The sequence below is a fragment of the Rana temporaria genome, chromosome 7 (assembly GCF_905171775.1).
Source record: "Rana temporaria chromosome 7, aRanTem1.1, whole genome shotgun sequence".
In the NCBI taxonomy this organism is placed as follows: Eukaryota; Metazoa; Chordata; class Amphibia; order Anura; family Ranidae; genus Rana; species Rana temporaria.
In genome coordinates this window covers 9,148,308-9,163,250 of record NC_053495.1, presented here as the reverse complement: position 1 = coordinate 9,163,250, position 14,943 = coordinate 9,148,308, and the positions used below count along the sequence as shown (strand labels likewise).

The window sequence follows — 14,943 nt, the reverse complement described above, 5'->3', positions numbered from 1 at the left end:
TCCCAGGAGACATCCGTCCATTTGCATAGCGCAGTAGGGAACCGGGAAGTGAAGCCGCATTGCTCCACTTCCTGATTCCCTCACTGAGGATGGCGGCGGGGCAGCCGAGACCCGAGCAATTGTCCTTATTAAAAGTCAGCAGCTACATTGTTTGTAACTGCTGACTTTTAATTATTTTTTTTTTAAATGCTGGACCTCCGCTTGAATGGTACAGTATGCTGCGCAAACTAAGCGTCATCCAGTTAAGGCCCCTTTCAGACGTCCGCTCCGCTCGTCCGTTCATTACAAGTCCGTTTACGGACTTGTAATGAATCCCTATGGGATCGCGTCTGTTAGCGGATGGAGCATCCGCTAACGTCCGCGACCATCCGCGTCTGTCGGGATCCGCTTTTGCGAACGGAAGAAAATCTATTTTTCTTCCGTCCGGCGGAACGGATGCAGACGGACAGACGGTCCGTCTGCATCCGATTCCCCATAGGGGAGAGCGGAGCAGAGACAGGGCGGTCTCTGTACTGTGTGCGGGGACCGTCCTATCCACTGACAGCTCAGCGGGGATCCCCGCTGAGCTTTGGCGGACACACGGAGCGGACACAGAAACGGTCCGCTCCGTGTGAAAGGACCCTTAAGAAGAAACTGCAGTCTGCTCACATTATTAGTAATAAAAACATCTTTTGCCATTACGAAGCTTCCCTCCACCCACTTTGCATATTATTTTATATATACTGTGATTCTATACTTGCCAAATATGGTGCAGAAATCTCCCTCCACTGAGTCTGGCAGCAGCCATTTTAACTAAGGTTTAGTGTAGAAAAATGTAAAATAATGCATTTGGGTGGCAGAAATATGAATGCAATCTATACATTGGGGGGAGAACCTCTGGGGGAATCGAGGATGGAAAAGGACCTGGGGGTCCTAGTAGATGATAGGCTCAGCAATGGCATGCAATGCCAAGCTGCTGCTAACAAAGCAAACAGAATATTGGCATTAAAGGGGATCAACTCCAGGGATAAAACGATAATTCTTTCACGTGGGAGAAATCTTACCCATCATCAGTATCAATGGAAGAAATTATGCCCCATTGTTGGTTTCAGTGACAGGAATAGCTTCCCGTCATTGGTATCAATGGAAGGAATTCCGTGCTATTGTTGGTGTCAGTGGGAGGAATTGTGACCCATCGTTAGTGTCAGTGGGAGAAATAGATCCCCATAGTTGTTATCAATGGAAGGATTTATGCCCCATCATTGGTGTCAATAAAAGGAATAGTGCCACATCATTGGTATTAATTGGTGGGAATTCTGTCCCATCATTTGTGTCAGTGGGAGGAATAGTGTCCCATTGTTGGTGTCAATGGAAGGAATTGTTGGTGCCAGTGTGAGGAATTGTGCCCTTTTGATGGTGTCAGTGGATGGAAAAGTGCCCCACTGTTGGTGTCAATGGAAGGAATTGTTGGTGCCAGTGGGAGAAATTGTGCCCTTTTGATGAAGTCTGGATGGAATAGTGCCCCACTGTTGGTGTCAGTGGAAGGAATAGTGCCCCACTGTTGGTGTCAGTGGAAGGAATAGTGCCCCACTGTTGGTGTCAGCAACAGGAATTATGCCCCACTGTTGGTGTCAGTGGATGAATTAGTGCCCCAAGGGCTGGATAAAGGCAAGCAAAGGGCCACAGTTTGGAGACCTCTGCTTTAGAGCGCTGAACGTGTATTTTACGATTGGCTGATTTTCTAGCGTACGACCCAGGCAGCGCAGCTAGCGCTGCCTTGTCTAACCGGTGATGATTCTGAAAATGTTCCATCCTTTGCTTCCCGATCCGTCACATCAGCATTCCCCTCGAGTCGCTCCTCTCTGTCGCTTCATTGACTTATTAGCGCGACCCCGGCTGAACAGAGCGCTCAGCGGTGGGGGGGAGTGCAAGCTTCACTAACAGCATGTTAATAAAGTCGCTGCTTTCTCCGGGTATTTATAGCTTGTACTTTTCCTTGACTTCTTTGTCGTTTTTGAGGATGAAAAATCAACGCCAATCATGACTCATTTCGTGATATTTCGATTTCCTGAAAGGTGGACGAGTCTTGGAGGCGTGAGGATTTTCAGGGCAGGAATATCACCTGGTTGTTAGACGGATAACAAGGGTTCGGGCCTAGCTGCACAATGAAGCCTGCCCTAGCAGTAGATGTAGAAGGAAGGAAGCAGCCATACAGAGAAATAAACTATTGTCTATGGCAACTAGGTTCAGCTTCTGCACACTGCACACTGGAAAATAAAGCGTAGAATCCTGCTGGTTGCCATGGAAACACCTCCAACTTTTTTTGCACCAGTTCTTGCAATTCAAGTTGCTATGTTTTTTGTCCAGTATATGTTTTGGGATGCTCCAAAAGGTCACCAATAAAACTAAAGAAAAACAAACTAGCTTCATGGAGAGGCCCTGGTGGGATTTGATCCTAGGGTCTGAACACCAGCTGTGCCCATTATGAGGGGTTTGCACCATCCCTGAGCTGAGTTCCCAGGTCTGAACACCTGCCATGCTGATTATGAGGGGTTCCCATCATCCCTGTGCTGGGTTTTTAGGTCTGTACACCTGTTGTGCTCGTTCCCTGGTCTGCAAACCTACTGTGCCCATCGCGAGGGGTCCCCACCATCCCTGAGCTGAGTTCCCATGTCTGAACACCTGCAGTGCTGATTGAGGGGTTCACATCATCCCTGTGCTGTGTTTCGTGTCTGTACACTTGCTGTGCTCATTATGAGGGGTTTCCACCATTCCTGTGCTGATTTCCTGGATCTGTATACCTGCTGACCCCATTATGAGGAGTTTCCCACCATCCCTGTGGTGAGTTGCCAGGTCTGCACACCTACTATGCCCATTATGAGTGGTTCCCACCATCCCTGTGCTAAGTTCCCGAGTCTGCACACCTGCTATGCCCATTATGAGGGGATCCCACCATCCCTGTGCTAAGTTCCCGAGTCTGCACACCTGCTATGCCCATTATGAGGGGATCCCACCATCCCTGAACTGAGTTCCCATGTCTGAACACCTGCCATGCTGATTATTAGGGGTTCATCCCTGTGCTGATTTTTGGGTCTGTACACCTGCTGTGCTCATTATGAGAGGTTCCCACCACCCCTGTGCTGATTTCCTGGGTCTATATACCTGCTGACCCCATTCCCTGGTCTGCACACCTACTGTGCCCATTGTGAGGGGTTTCCACCATCCCTGTGCTGAGTTCCCGGGTCTGTACACCTGCTGCGGCCATTGTGAGGGGTTTCCACCATCCCTGTGCTGAGTTCCCGGGTCTGTACACCTGCTGCGGCCATTGTGAGGGGCTCCCACCATCCCTGTGGTGAGTTACCGGGTCTGTACACTTTTGCCGCGTACAGACGATCGGACATTCCGACAACAACATTTTTTCCAGACGGAATGTTGGCTCAAACTTGTCTTGCATACACACGGTGACACAAATGTTGTCGGAAATTCCGAAAAGTCAAGAACGCCGTGACGTACAACACTACGAGGAGCCGAGAAAAATGAAGTTCAATGATTACGAGCATGCATCGAATTGATTCCGAGCATGCGTAGGATTTTTGTGCATCGGAATTGGCTACAGACGATCGGAATTACCGACAAGAACTTTTGTTGTCGGAAAAATTGAGAACCAGCTCTCAAACATTTGTCCGATGGAGCCTACACACAGTCGGAATATCCGACCAAAAGCTTGCATCGAACATTTGTTGTCGGGAATACTGATCGTGTTTACGCGGCATTTCTGTGCTCATTATGAGGGGTTCCCACCATCACTGGTTTAGGAACACACAGGACGAATGTATTTAAACAACATTTACTTTTACAAATTTAAAAATTGGTCAGCTAATCTGTGATTAAAAAAAAAAAAAATAGTCAGCTACGATAAAAATGAATCATGACATGGCCACGAGTAAGCGCAATAAGTTATGGCGACCGATGAGGTTTCATTTTACAGAAGTTTGCGAAAGGTGAATTCTGATTGGCTGGCCTAAGTTTCTGCCAACTGCCTTACGGAATCGGCTTGGAAGCGAGGAGGATAATTCATCGGACGGCCTTTTCGGTCTGCGGCCAAGACCTCGAATTGAGGCGGCTTTGCGGCAATAAAAGTTTATCACCATAATGTTATATTTAATATTTTTTTTTGTGAAACGCACAAGGCCGGGGTTTGTTTGGACCGGTTAGTGGGCGCGATTATGGAGCTCTTCCCTGTGTTGTCAGTACAGCCAGTTGATCCATTCCTCTGTCTTGAATCTGAGCCCAGGTCAGCCCTACATTCCAAAACTGCAGGAAGCATCTGGAGATCCCTGGCTGGAACGGAGCTCCTTCACTGACTCCCAGCAAACGCGGCTCTCCGCTCCATGCCAGGACGTGACACCGCGCACTCTGATACTCCAGAACCAGCGGGCCCATATCACGGCTCATTACATGGGGTTACATGGCCATTTAATGTACCGTATATCCTTCCCCTGTAACTGGGACCAAAGTTTAGAGGACAAAATGTCATCTTTATCCATCTGTGGAGATTTTTTTTATCAATTTGGGATAACTGGATCAATTTTAAGAAATAGGGCTCATTTAGAAGAATGCGGTGGGGGGTGAAGTACAGCGGGGTCTATGGAAGGAGGATAGAAGAATGCAATGAGGGATAAAGAACAGCAGTGTCTATGGAAGGAGGATAGAAAAATGCAATGAGGGATAAAGTACAGCAGTGTCTACGGAAGGAGGATAGAAGAATGCAGTGAGGGATAAAATACAGCAGTGTCTATGGAAGGAGGAAAGAAGAATGCAGTGAGGGATAAAGTACAGCAGTGTCTATGGAAGGAGGATAGAAGAATGCAGTGAGGGGTAAAGTACAGCAGTGTCTATGGAAGGAGGATAGAAGAATGCAGTGGGGGATAAAGTACAGCAGTGTCTATGGAAGGAGGATAGAAGAATGCAGTGAGGGATAAAGTACAGCAGTGTCTATGGAAGGAGGATAGAAGAATTCAATGAGGGATAAAGTACAGCAGTGTCTATGGAAGGTGGATAGAAGAATGCAGTGTGGTATGCAGTACAGCAGTGTCTATGGAAGGAAGATAGAAGAATGCAGTGAGGGGTAAAGTACAGCAGTGTCTATGGAAGGAGGATAGAAGAATGCAATGAGGAATAAAGTACAGCAGTGTCTATGGAAGGAGGATAGAAGAATGCAATGGGGGATAAAGTACAGCAGTGTCTATGGAAGGAGGATAGAAGAATGCAATGAGGAATAAAGTACAGCAGTGTCTATGGAAGGAGGATAGAAGAATGCAGTGGGGGATAAAGTACAGCAGTGTCTATGGAAGGAGGATAGAAGAATGCAGTGGGGGATAAAGTACAGCAGTGTCTATGGAAGGAGGATAGAAGAATGCAGTGGGGGATAAAGTACAGCAGTGTCTATGGAAGGAGGATAGAAGAATGCAGTGAGGGATAAAGTACAGCAGTGTCTATGGAAGGAGGATAGAAGAATGCAAAGAGGGATAAAGTACAGCAGTGTCTATGGAAGGAGGATAGAAGAATGCAATGGGGGATAAAGTACAGCAGTGTCTATGGAAGGAGGATAGAAGAATGCAATGAGGAATAAAGTACAGCAGTGTCTATGGAAGGAGGATAGAAGAATGCAGTGGGGGATAAAGTACAGCAGTGTCTATGGAAGGAGGATAGAAGAATGCAGTGAGGGATAAAGTACAGCAGTGTCTATGGAAGGAGGATAGAAAAATGCAATGAGGGATAAAGAACAGCAGTGTCTATGGAAGGAGGATAGAAGAATGCAAAGAGGGATAAAGTACAGCAGTGTCTATGGAAGGAGGATAGAAGAATGCAGTGGGGGATAAAGTACAGCAGTGTCTATGGAAGGAGGATAGAAGAATGCAATGAGGGATAAAGTACAGCAGTGTCTATGGAAGGAAGATAGAAGAATGCAATGAGGGATAAAGTACAGCAGTGTCTATGGAAGGAGGATAGAAGAATGCAATGAGGAATAAAGTACAGCAGTGTCTATGGAAGGAGGATAGAAGAATGCAATGGGGGATAAAGTACAGCAGTGTCTATGGAAGGAGGATAGAAGAATGCAATGAGGAATAAAGTACAGCAGTGTCTATGGAAGGAGGATAGAAGAATGCAGTGGGGGATAAAGTACAGCAGTGTCTATGGAAGGAGGATAGAAGAATGCAGTGGGGGATAAAGTACAGCAGTGTCTATGGAAGGAGGATAGAAGAATGCAGTGAGGGATAAAGTACAGCAGTGTCTATGGAAGGAGGATAGAAGAATGCAAAGAGGGATAAAGTACAGCAGTGTCTATGGAAGGAGGATAGAAGAATGCAGTGAGGGATAAAGTACAGCAGTGTCTATGGAAGGAGGATAGAAAAATGCAATGAGGGATAAAGTACAGCAGTGTCTATGGAAGGAGGATAGAAGAATGCAAAGAGGGATAAAGTACAGCAGTGTCTATGGAAGGAGGATAGAAGAATGCAAAGAGGGATAAAGTACAGCAGTGTCTATGGAAGGAGGATAGAATCATAAAGAAAGAAAGGATATTGTGAAGGAAGGATGAGTATGATGAAGGAAGGATAGGGATGATGAAGGAAGGATGGGAGTAATAAAGGAAGGAAGATTAGGGATGATGAAGGAAGGGTGGATTTTATGAAGAAAGGATAGGGACGATGAAGGAAGGATGGATATGATGAAGGAAGGATAGGGACGATGAAGGATGGATATAATGAAGGAATGATGGGGGTGATAAAAGGGAGGAAGATTAGGGACGATGAAGGAAGGATGGATATAAGGAAGCAAGGGTGGATATGATGAAGGGATGATGAAGGAAGGATGGATATGATGAAGGAAGGATAGGGACGATGAAGGAAGGATGGATATAATGAAGGAATGATGGGGGTGATAAAAGGGAGGAAGATTAGGGACGATGAAGGAAGGATGGATATAAGGAAGCAAGGGTGGATATGATGAAGGGATGATGAAGGAAGGATGGGGATGGTGAAAGAAGGTTAAGGATGAACAAGCAAGGATGAGGATGATGAAGAAGGAAGGATGGTTATGATGGAGGGATGGGGATGATGGAGGGATAGGGATGAGAATGATGGAGGATTGAGGAGTGAAGGATGGATATGATGGAGGAATAGGGGTGGATATGATGGAGGGATAGGAATAGGGGTTATGGAGGGGTAGGGATGAATATGATGGAGTAATAAGGATGGAGATGATGGAGGAATAGGGGTGGATATGATGGAGGGATAGGGATGGAGATGATGGAGGGATAGGGGTGGATATGATGGAGGGAAAGGGATGGAGTTGATGGAGAGATAGGGGTGGATATGATGGAGGGATAGGGATGGAGATGATGGAGGGATAGGGGTGGATATGATGGAGGGAAAGGGATGGAGTTGATGGAGAGATAGGGGTGGATATGATGGAGGGATAGGGATGGGGATTATGGAGGGATAGGGATGGGGCTGATGGAAGGATAGGGATGATGGAGGGATGAGGATGATGGAGACATGAGGATGATGGAGGGATGAGGATGATGGAGGGATGGGGCTGATGGAAGGATAGGGATGAGGATGATGGATGGATGAGGATGATGGAGGTCTAGGGATGAGGATGATGGTGGGATGAGGATGATCTAGTGATGAGGATGATGGAGGGATGAGGATGCTATAGTGATGAGGATGATGGGCGATGTGCAGTCAGTCGGGTATCCAGCAGGCTCCATGTAATGGGAGGTGGGCGGAGTCAGGTGACGCTCAGCCTCCGATCACCCCGCAGTGGCAGCAAGAAAAGAAAGAAGAAGGAAAACAATCGGAGAGGAGAGGAGGGAGAGGAGCACAGCGGAGAGGAGAGGAGGGAGAGGAGCACAGCGAAGCGGAGGGAGAGGAGAGGAGGGAGGAGAGGTTGGATCGGAGAGGAGAGGAGGGAGCGCCGAGCAGAGCAATGCGGAGTTCGGGGTGTGCTGGGCGGCTCTGCAGGTGATCGGTCCCCGGAGACCCTCCGACCCCCCCAACCATGTCCAGGTTCAGGAAGGACAAGGAGATCATCGCTGACTATGAGAACCAGGTCAAAGGTAAGTGCCAGGTGTGCGCCCTCCCTGCTGACAACCTACCCCTCCCTGTCTACTACCCTTCACCATATACCACCTGCTGCCAGTGTGCCCTCCTCTGAGCACCCACTGCTGACAACCTACCTATACCTACCAGTGTGCCCTCCTCTGAGCACCCACTGCTGACAACCTACCTATACCAGTGTGCCCTCCTCTGAGCACCCACTGCCGACAACCTACCTATACCTACCAGTGTGCCCTCCTCTGAGCACCCACTGCTGACAACCTACCTATACCTACCAGTGTGCCCCCTCTCTGCCCACACCTCTCTGATGCCAATCTGCCCTTTAATGCTCACCTACCTGCTGCCAGTGTGCCCTCTCTCTGCCCACACCTCTCTGCTGCCAATCTTTCCTCCATTACATGCTGCAAGTGTGCCCATTTCTATACACCACCCTGTTGCAAAACAATCATACACTACTGCCATACACTGAACACCTACCAATCTTCCCATTACTACATACCTCTCTCCCTGCTGCCCTTGTACCCTCCTCCAACATACACTAGCCACTGCACTGTGTACACTGACATGCACTTGTCCCTGTACTCTGTATACTGACATGCACTTGTCCCTGTACTCTGTATACTGACATGCACTTGTCTGCACTCTGTACACTGACATGCACTTGTCTGCACTGTGTACACTGACATGCACTTGTCTGCACTGTGTACACTGACATGCACTTGTCTCTGCACTGTGTACACTGACATGCACTTGTCTCTGCACAGTGTACACTGACATGCACTTGTCCCTGTACTCTGTATACTGACATGCACTTGTCTGCACTCTGTACATTGACATGCACTTGTCTCTGCACTGTGTACACTGACATGCACTTGTCTCTGCACTGTGTATACTGACATGCACTTGTCTCTGCACTGTGTATACTGACATGCACTTGTCTCTGCACTGTGTACACTGACATGCACATGTCTCTGCACTGTGTACACTGACATGCACTTGTCTGCACTGACATGCACTTGTCTCTGCACTGTGTACACTGACATGCACTTGTCTCTGCACTGTGTACACTGACATGCACTTGTCTCTGCACTGTGTACACTGACATGCACTTGTCTCTGCACAGTGTACACTGACATGCACTTGTCTCTGCACTGTGTATACTGACATGCACATGTCTCTGCACTGTGTACACTGACATGCACTTGTCTCTGCACTGTGTATACTGACATGCACTTGTCTGCACTGTGTACACTGACATGCACTTGTCTGCACTGTGTACACTGACATGCACTTGTCTCTGCACTCTGTACACTGACATGCACTTGTCTGCACTGTGTACACTGACATGCACTTGTCTCTGCACTGTGTATACTGACATGCACTTGTCTCTGCACAGTGTACACTGACATGCACTTGTCTCTGCACTCTGTATACACTGACATGCACTTGTCTCTGCACTGTGTACACTGACATGCACTTGTCTCTGCACTTTGGAAAATGACATGCACTTGTCTGCACTGTGTACACTGACATGCATTTGTCTCTGCACTGTGTATACTGACATGCACCTGTCTCTGCACTGTGTACACTGACATGCACTTGTCTCTGCACTGTGTACACTGACATGCACTTGTCTCTGCACTGTGTATACTGACATGCACTTGTCTCTGCACTGTATACACTGACATGCACTTGTCTCTGCACTGTATACACTGACATGCATTTGTCTCTGCACTGTGTATACTGACATGCACCTGTCTCTGCACTGTGTACACTGACATGCACTTGTCTCTGCACTGTGTACACTGACATGCACTTGTCTCTGCACTCTGTACACTGACATGCACTTGTCTCTGTACACTGACATGCACTTGTCTGCACTGTGTACACTGACATGCACTTGTCTGCACTGTGTACACTGACATGCACTTGTCTCTGCACTGTGTACACTGACATGCACTTGTCTCTGCACTGTGTACACTGACATGCACTTGTCTCTGCACTGTGTACACTGACATGCACTTGTCTCTGCACTGACATGCACTTGTCTCTGCACTGTGTACACTGACATGCACTTGTCTCTGCACTCTGTACACTGACATGCACTTGTCTGCACTGTGTACACTGACATGCACTTGTCTGCACTGTGTACACTGACATGCACTTGTCTGCACTGTGTACACTGACATGCACTTGCTCCTTTAGTGCATCACCTCCACTGACTAGGCAGCCCACCCAGAATAATGCAGTGGCGGCCTCTCCCCGTCCATTCCCGGCCCCCCCCCCCAGGCCTAATCTCCCTGCAGTGTGGCCATCTCCATGGCCGGGCATCTGTGTGCTCTGTGCAGTGCGGGGCGGACGAGGGGGAGCAGGCTGCAATGCAGCTGTGCAGCTAATAAGGAGTGTCAGTTCTATGGGCCTGCAGCATCCATCACGCTCACTCACCCAGGAGCAGATTGCTCCCCTGATACAGAACAGAGACACTGCATTGTCTGCTAATAGTCATTAAATGATCCACGTGCGATTCAGCTGCTGGCCTGAATTATTGCTCCCCCCCCCCCACACTGAGATCTGCAATGTATGGGAGCCTGTGTGCCTGCAATCCCTCTGCCCCCCCCCCCCCTGGAATTGTTTCCTTGCCTTGGCCCAGATCCAGGCCTGAAACTTTCCCTGCCCCCCCCCCCCCACCACCACCTCTGGCTCTAATCTCCTCCTCACCTTTATTAAAGTCATATGTTGGCGGTTGCACTCTTAGCCCCCCCCCCCATGTCCCGAGCGCCTCCGAGTAGTCTATAGAACCCTCTTGCCTCTGAGGGTCTTCCACTTTTCGGTCGGATGTATTGATCTGCATCAATAAATGTCCTGCTTAAAGGAGTTTTCCTCTTTCAGGAAGAGGGAGGCCTCTGCGCAGGCGACCGATGGGGGCGTTTCCGATCAGAACACCCTCTAATTTGCTGCTTCAGAGCTGCAGAAAATGAGGCGGTTGCAGAGGTTTTGCCCCCTTTCCGAAAGTGAAAAGCCCCTTTAACTGCCCAAAAAGTAGATTGTTCTTCTTCTTTTTATGTTACAGTCCAGCTTGTATGGTTGAGTCAGGGCCGGCGCTACCACTAGGCAAACTAGGCAGCCGCACCATAGTGTCAGAGGCACAGCGGCGGCGGAGGACTGTGTCTGTGTCCCGACTCCCGAATGAATAGAAGCAAGCAAAAATTCATTGATGGCTGCATTCATGGGTGCTGGTGAGGCTGCATTAATGGGTGCTGGTGAGGCTGCATTAATGGGCGCTGGTGAGACTGCATTCATGGGCGCTGGTAGGCTGCATTCATGGGCGCTGGTGAGGCTGCATTAATGGGTGCTGGTGAGGCTGCATTTATGGGCGCTGATGAGGCTGCATTAATGGGCGCTGGTGAGGCTGCATTAATGGGCGCTGGTGAGACTGCATTCATGGGCGCTGGTAGGCTGCATTAATGGGCGCTGGTGAGGCTGCATTAATGGGCGCTGGTGAGACTGCATTCATGGGCGCTGGTAGGCTGCATTCATGGGCGCTGGTGAGGCTGCATTCATGGGCGCTGGTGAGGCTGCATTCATGGGCGCTGGTAGGCTGCATTCATGGGCGCTGGTGAGGCTACATTTATGGGCGCTGGTGAGGCTGCATTCATGGGCGCTGGTAGGCTGCATTGATGGGCGCTGGTAGGCTGCATTGATGGGCGCTGGTAGGCTGCATTCATGGGCGCTGGTGAGGCTGCATTCATGGGCGCTGGTGAGGCTGCATTCATGGGCGCTGGTGAGGCTACATTAATGGGTGCTGGTGAGGCTGCATTCCTGGGCACTTGTGAGGCTGCATTCATGGGCGCTGGTGAGGCTGCATTCATGGGCGCTGGTGAGGCTACATTAATGGGCGCTGGTGAGGCTGCATTCATGGGCGCTGGTGAGGCTGCATTCATGGGCGCTGGTGAGGCTGCATTTGATGAGCGCTGGTGAGGCTGCATTCATGGGCGCTGGTGAGGCTGCATTCATGGGCGCTGGTGAGGCTGCATTTATGGGCGCTGGTGAGGCTGCATTTGATGGGCGCTGGTGAGCCTGCATTTGAATGGCACTTCATTAAAAAGGTGGGATATACATGGGCAGGGCAGAGGGCGTGGAGCCAAGGGCAAGGCGGCAAAATGAGGTTTCGCCTAGGGGTGTCAAAAATCTTTGGGTTGAGTGTAGGGGGACCTGAAAAGGGTCTCCCGTTCATGAGCACCCCTCAGGCCTATTGAACCAAATGGCTTAGTGAAATGTTTGCTTTATGCTGTTGGATGTCAGCTGTCCCCTCCTAAGCTCCCCAATTGTTTGACGAATGGCTTTAGGAGCTAGCAGGGCGGGGATAAGCTTGACTTTTGTAGGAAAAGTCAGAATTTGCACAGAACTTTATCTCATGTAACTTTTGAACTTTTCTGATGTATTTTCGGACATTGACTTGACATGTGATTTTCATCTAAGGCGAGGTCTCCAAACTTTCTAAACAAGGGGGCCAGTTAACTGTCTTTTAGGCTTTAGTGGGGCTGGACCATGGCCAATGGGAGTAGAAATTGCCCTGGTTTCACTTGAAGTAAACAAGGCCCCATTCATGGTGTCAGTGGGAGGAATAGTGCCCCATCATTGGTATTAGTAGGAGGAATAGTGCCTTATTGATGGTGTCAGTGGAAGGAATAGTGCCCCATCATTGGTGTCAGTGGGAGGAATAGTGCCCCATCATTGGTGTCAGTGGCAGGGCCGATCCTAGGGTCACAGGCTCCTGGGTGAAGAAATATTTCAGGAGATTGTCAGAGACTGCAGACATAATACAGGCGATGGTCAGAGACTACAAACACAGTACAGGAGATGATCAGAGACTGCAGACATAATACAGGAGATGGTCAGAGACTACAGACACAGTACAGGAGTTGATCAGAGACTGCAGACATAATACAGGAGATGGTCAGAGACTGCAGACATAGTACAGGAGATGATCAGAGACTGCAGACATAATACAGGAGATGTTCAGAGACTACAGACACAGTACAGGAGTTGATCAGAGACTGCAGACATAGTACAGGAGATGGTCAGAGACTGCAGACACAGTACAGGAGATGATCAGAGACTGCAGACATAATACAGTAGATGGTCAGAGACTGCAGACACTGTACAGGAGATGATCAGAGACTGCAGACATAATACAGGAGATGGTCAGAGACTACAAACACAGTACAGGAGATGATCAGAGACTGCAGACATAATACAGGAGATGGTCAGAGACTACAGACACAGTACAGGAGATGATCAGAGACTGCAGACATAATACAGGAGATGGTCAGAGACTGCAGACACAGTACAAGAGATGGTCAGAGACTACAGACATAGTACAGGAGATGGTCAGAGACTACAGACATAGTACAGGAGATGGTCAGAGACTACAGACATAGTACAGGAGATGGTCAGAGACACATCAGTTCTGGACGGACACACACCTATGCTCAGAACCCTAGTTCTGGACGGACACAAACAAGGAGAGAAGGAGGGAGGGGAGAACTCTGCCACTTCGGCGCCCCCCACCTCTGCAGGCGCCTTGGTGCAAAGCACCCTGTGCATCCTGCCTAGGATCGGCCCTGGACAGTGGGAAGAAAAGTGCTCCATAGTTGGCATCAGTGGGTGGAATAGTGCCCCATCATTGATGGTGTCAATGGGAGGAATAGTGCCCCATCATTGATGGTGTCAATGGGAGGAATAGTGCCCCATCATTGGTGTCAGTGGGAGGAATAGCGTCCCATCATTGTTATCAGTGAGAGAAATAGTGCCTCATCCTTGGTATCAGTGGGTGAAATAGTGCTCCATCATTGGTGTCAGTGGGAGGAATAGTGCTCCATCATTGGTCTCAATGGGAAGAACAGTTCCCTCTTCATTGTTATCAGTGGGTGGAATAGTCCCCCATCATTGGTATCAGTGGTAGGAATAGTGTCCCATCCCTGGTGTCAGTTGAAGAAGTAGTGCCCAATCTCTGGTATCAGTGGGAGGAATGGTGCCCCATCATTGGTATCAGTGGTAGGAATAGTGTCCCATCCCTGGTGTCAGTGGAAGAAGTAGTGCCCAATCTCTGGTATCAGTGGGTGGAATAGTGCCCCATCATTGGTATCAGTGGTAGGAATAGTGTCCCATCCCTGGTGTCAGTGGAAGAAGTAGTGCCCAATCTCTGGTATCAGTGGGAGGAATGGTGCCCCATCACTGGTGTCAGTGGAAGGAATAGTGCTGCAAGGGCCGGATAAAGGCAAGCAAAGGGCCACATCCTGCCCCATGGCCGCTGTTTGGAGACCACTGATCCAAAGTAACCTATTCTTATACAAGGTTTGGATTGCACAGCTTTGTAGGAGGTTCGCTGTATTTTATTCATTAGGGTTCATTGTAGCTACTATTATTTTGCAGAGGTTGACCTTTATAGGTGGTCATAATGACATGCAAATGTGTCTTTTGCCCATAAGGTATTGATGATCGACTTTTGCATCTGAAGTGGTTTGGCAAAAGTGTGTTTTTTTACATTAATCATATGCCAATGAGAAGTGTCTTTCCAATCTCAGAAAGTTAGGAGGTGTGTAACTGGAGCCTGGAGGGCGCATAGGTCCGAGGGCTTTCCTTCAAAGACAGACCCAACTTTTGCAATGTCTGCAATGTTGAATAACTGCATAGTGAGAGACTTCTCCTTTTCTACACCAATATTATCAAATTTCCTGTCTGTGGCCTTCTGTTTCGAGAACAAAAATAGTTTCAGCACAAAAAAAAAACACGCATTTTTATAGACTTCTTGGGCAATAAAGATGTCTGAGGTCTTCTG

General features: G+C 48.7%; 1 protein-coding gene across 3 annotated transcripts in view; it reads left to right on the top strand.

The window, feature by feature from the left end:
• Positions 1 to 7,914: 7,914 nt before the first annotated feature.
• Positions 7,915 to 14,943, top strand: part of SRGAP3 (SLIT-ROBO Rho GTPase activating protein 3) — a 151,588-nt gene continuing 144,559 nt past the window's right edge. For all 3 annotated transcript variants that reach the window (XR_005750532.1, XM_040358840.1, XM_040358839.1), the window contains exon 1: positions 7,915 to 8,101. Coding sequence is in view for 2 of the 3 variants with exons in the window: in XM_040358840.1 (XP_040214774.1) it covers positions 8,044 to 8,101 (58 nt within the window). In the remaining variant the exon portion in view is untranslated. The remainder of the gene's footprint in view (positions 8,102 to 14,943) is intronic.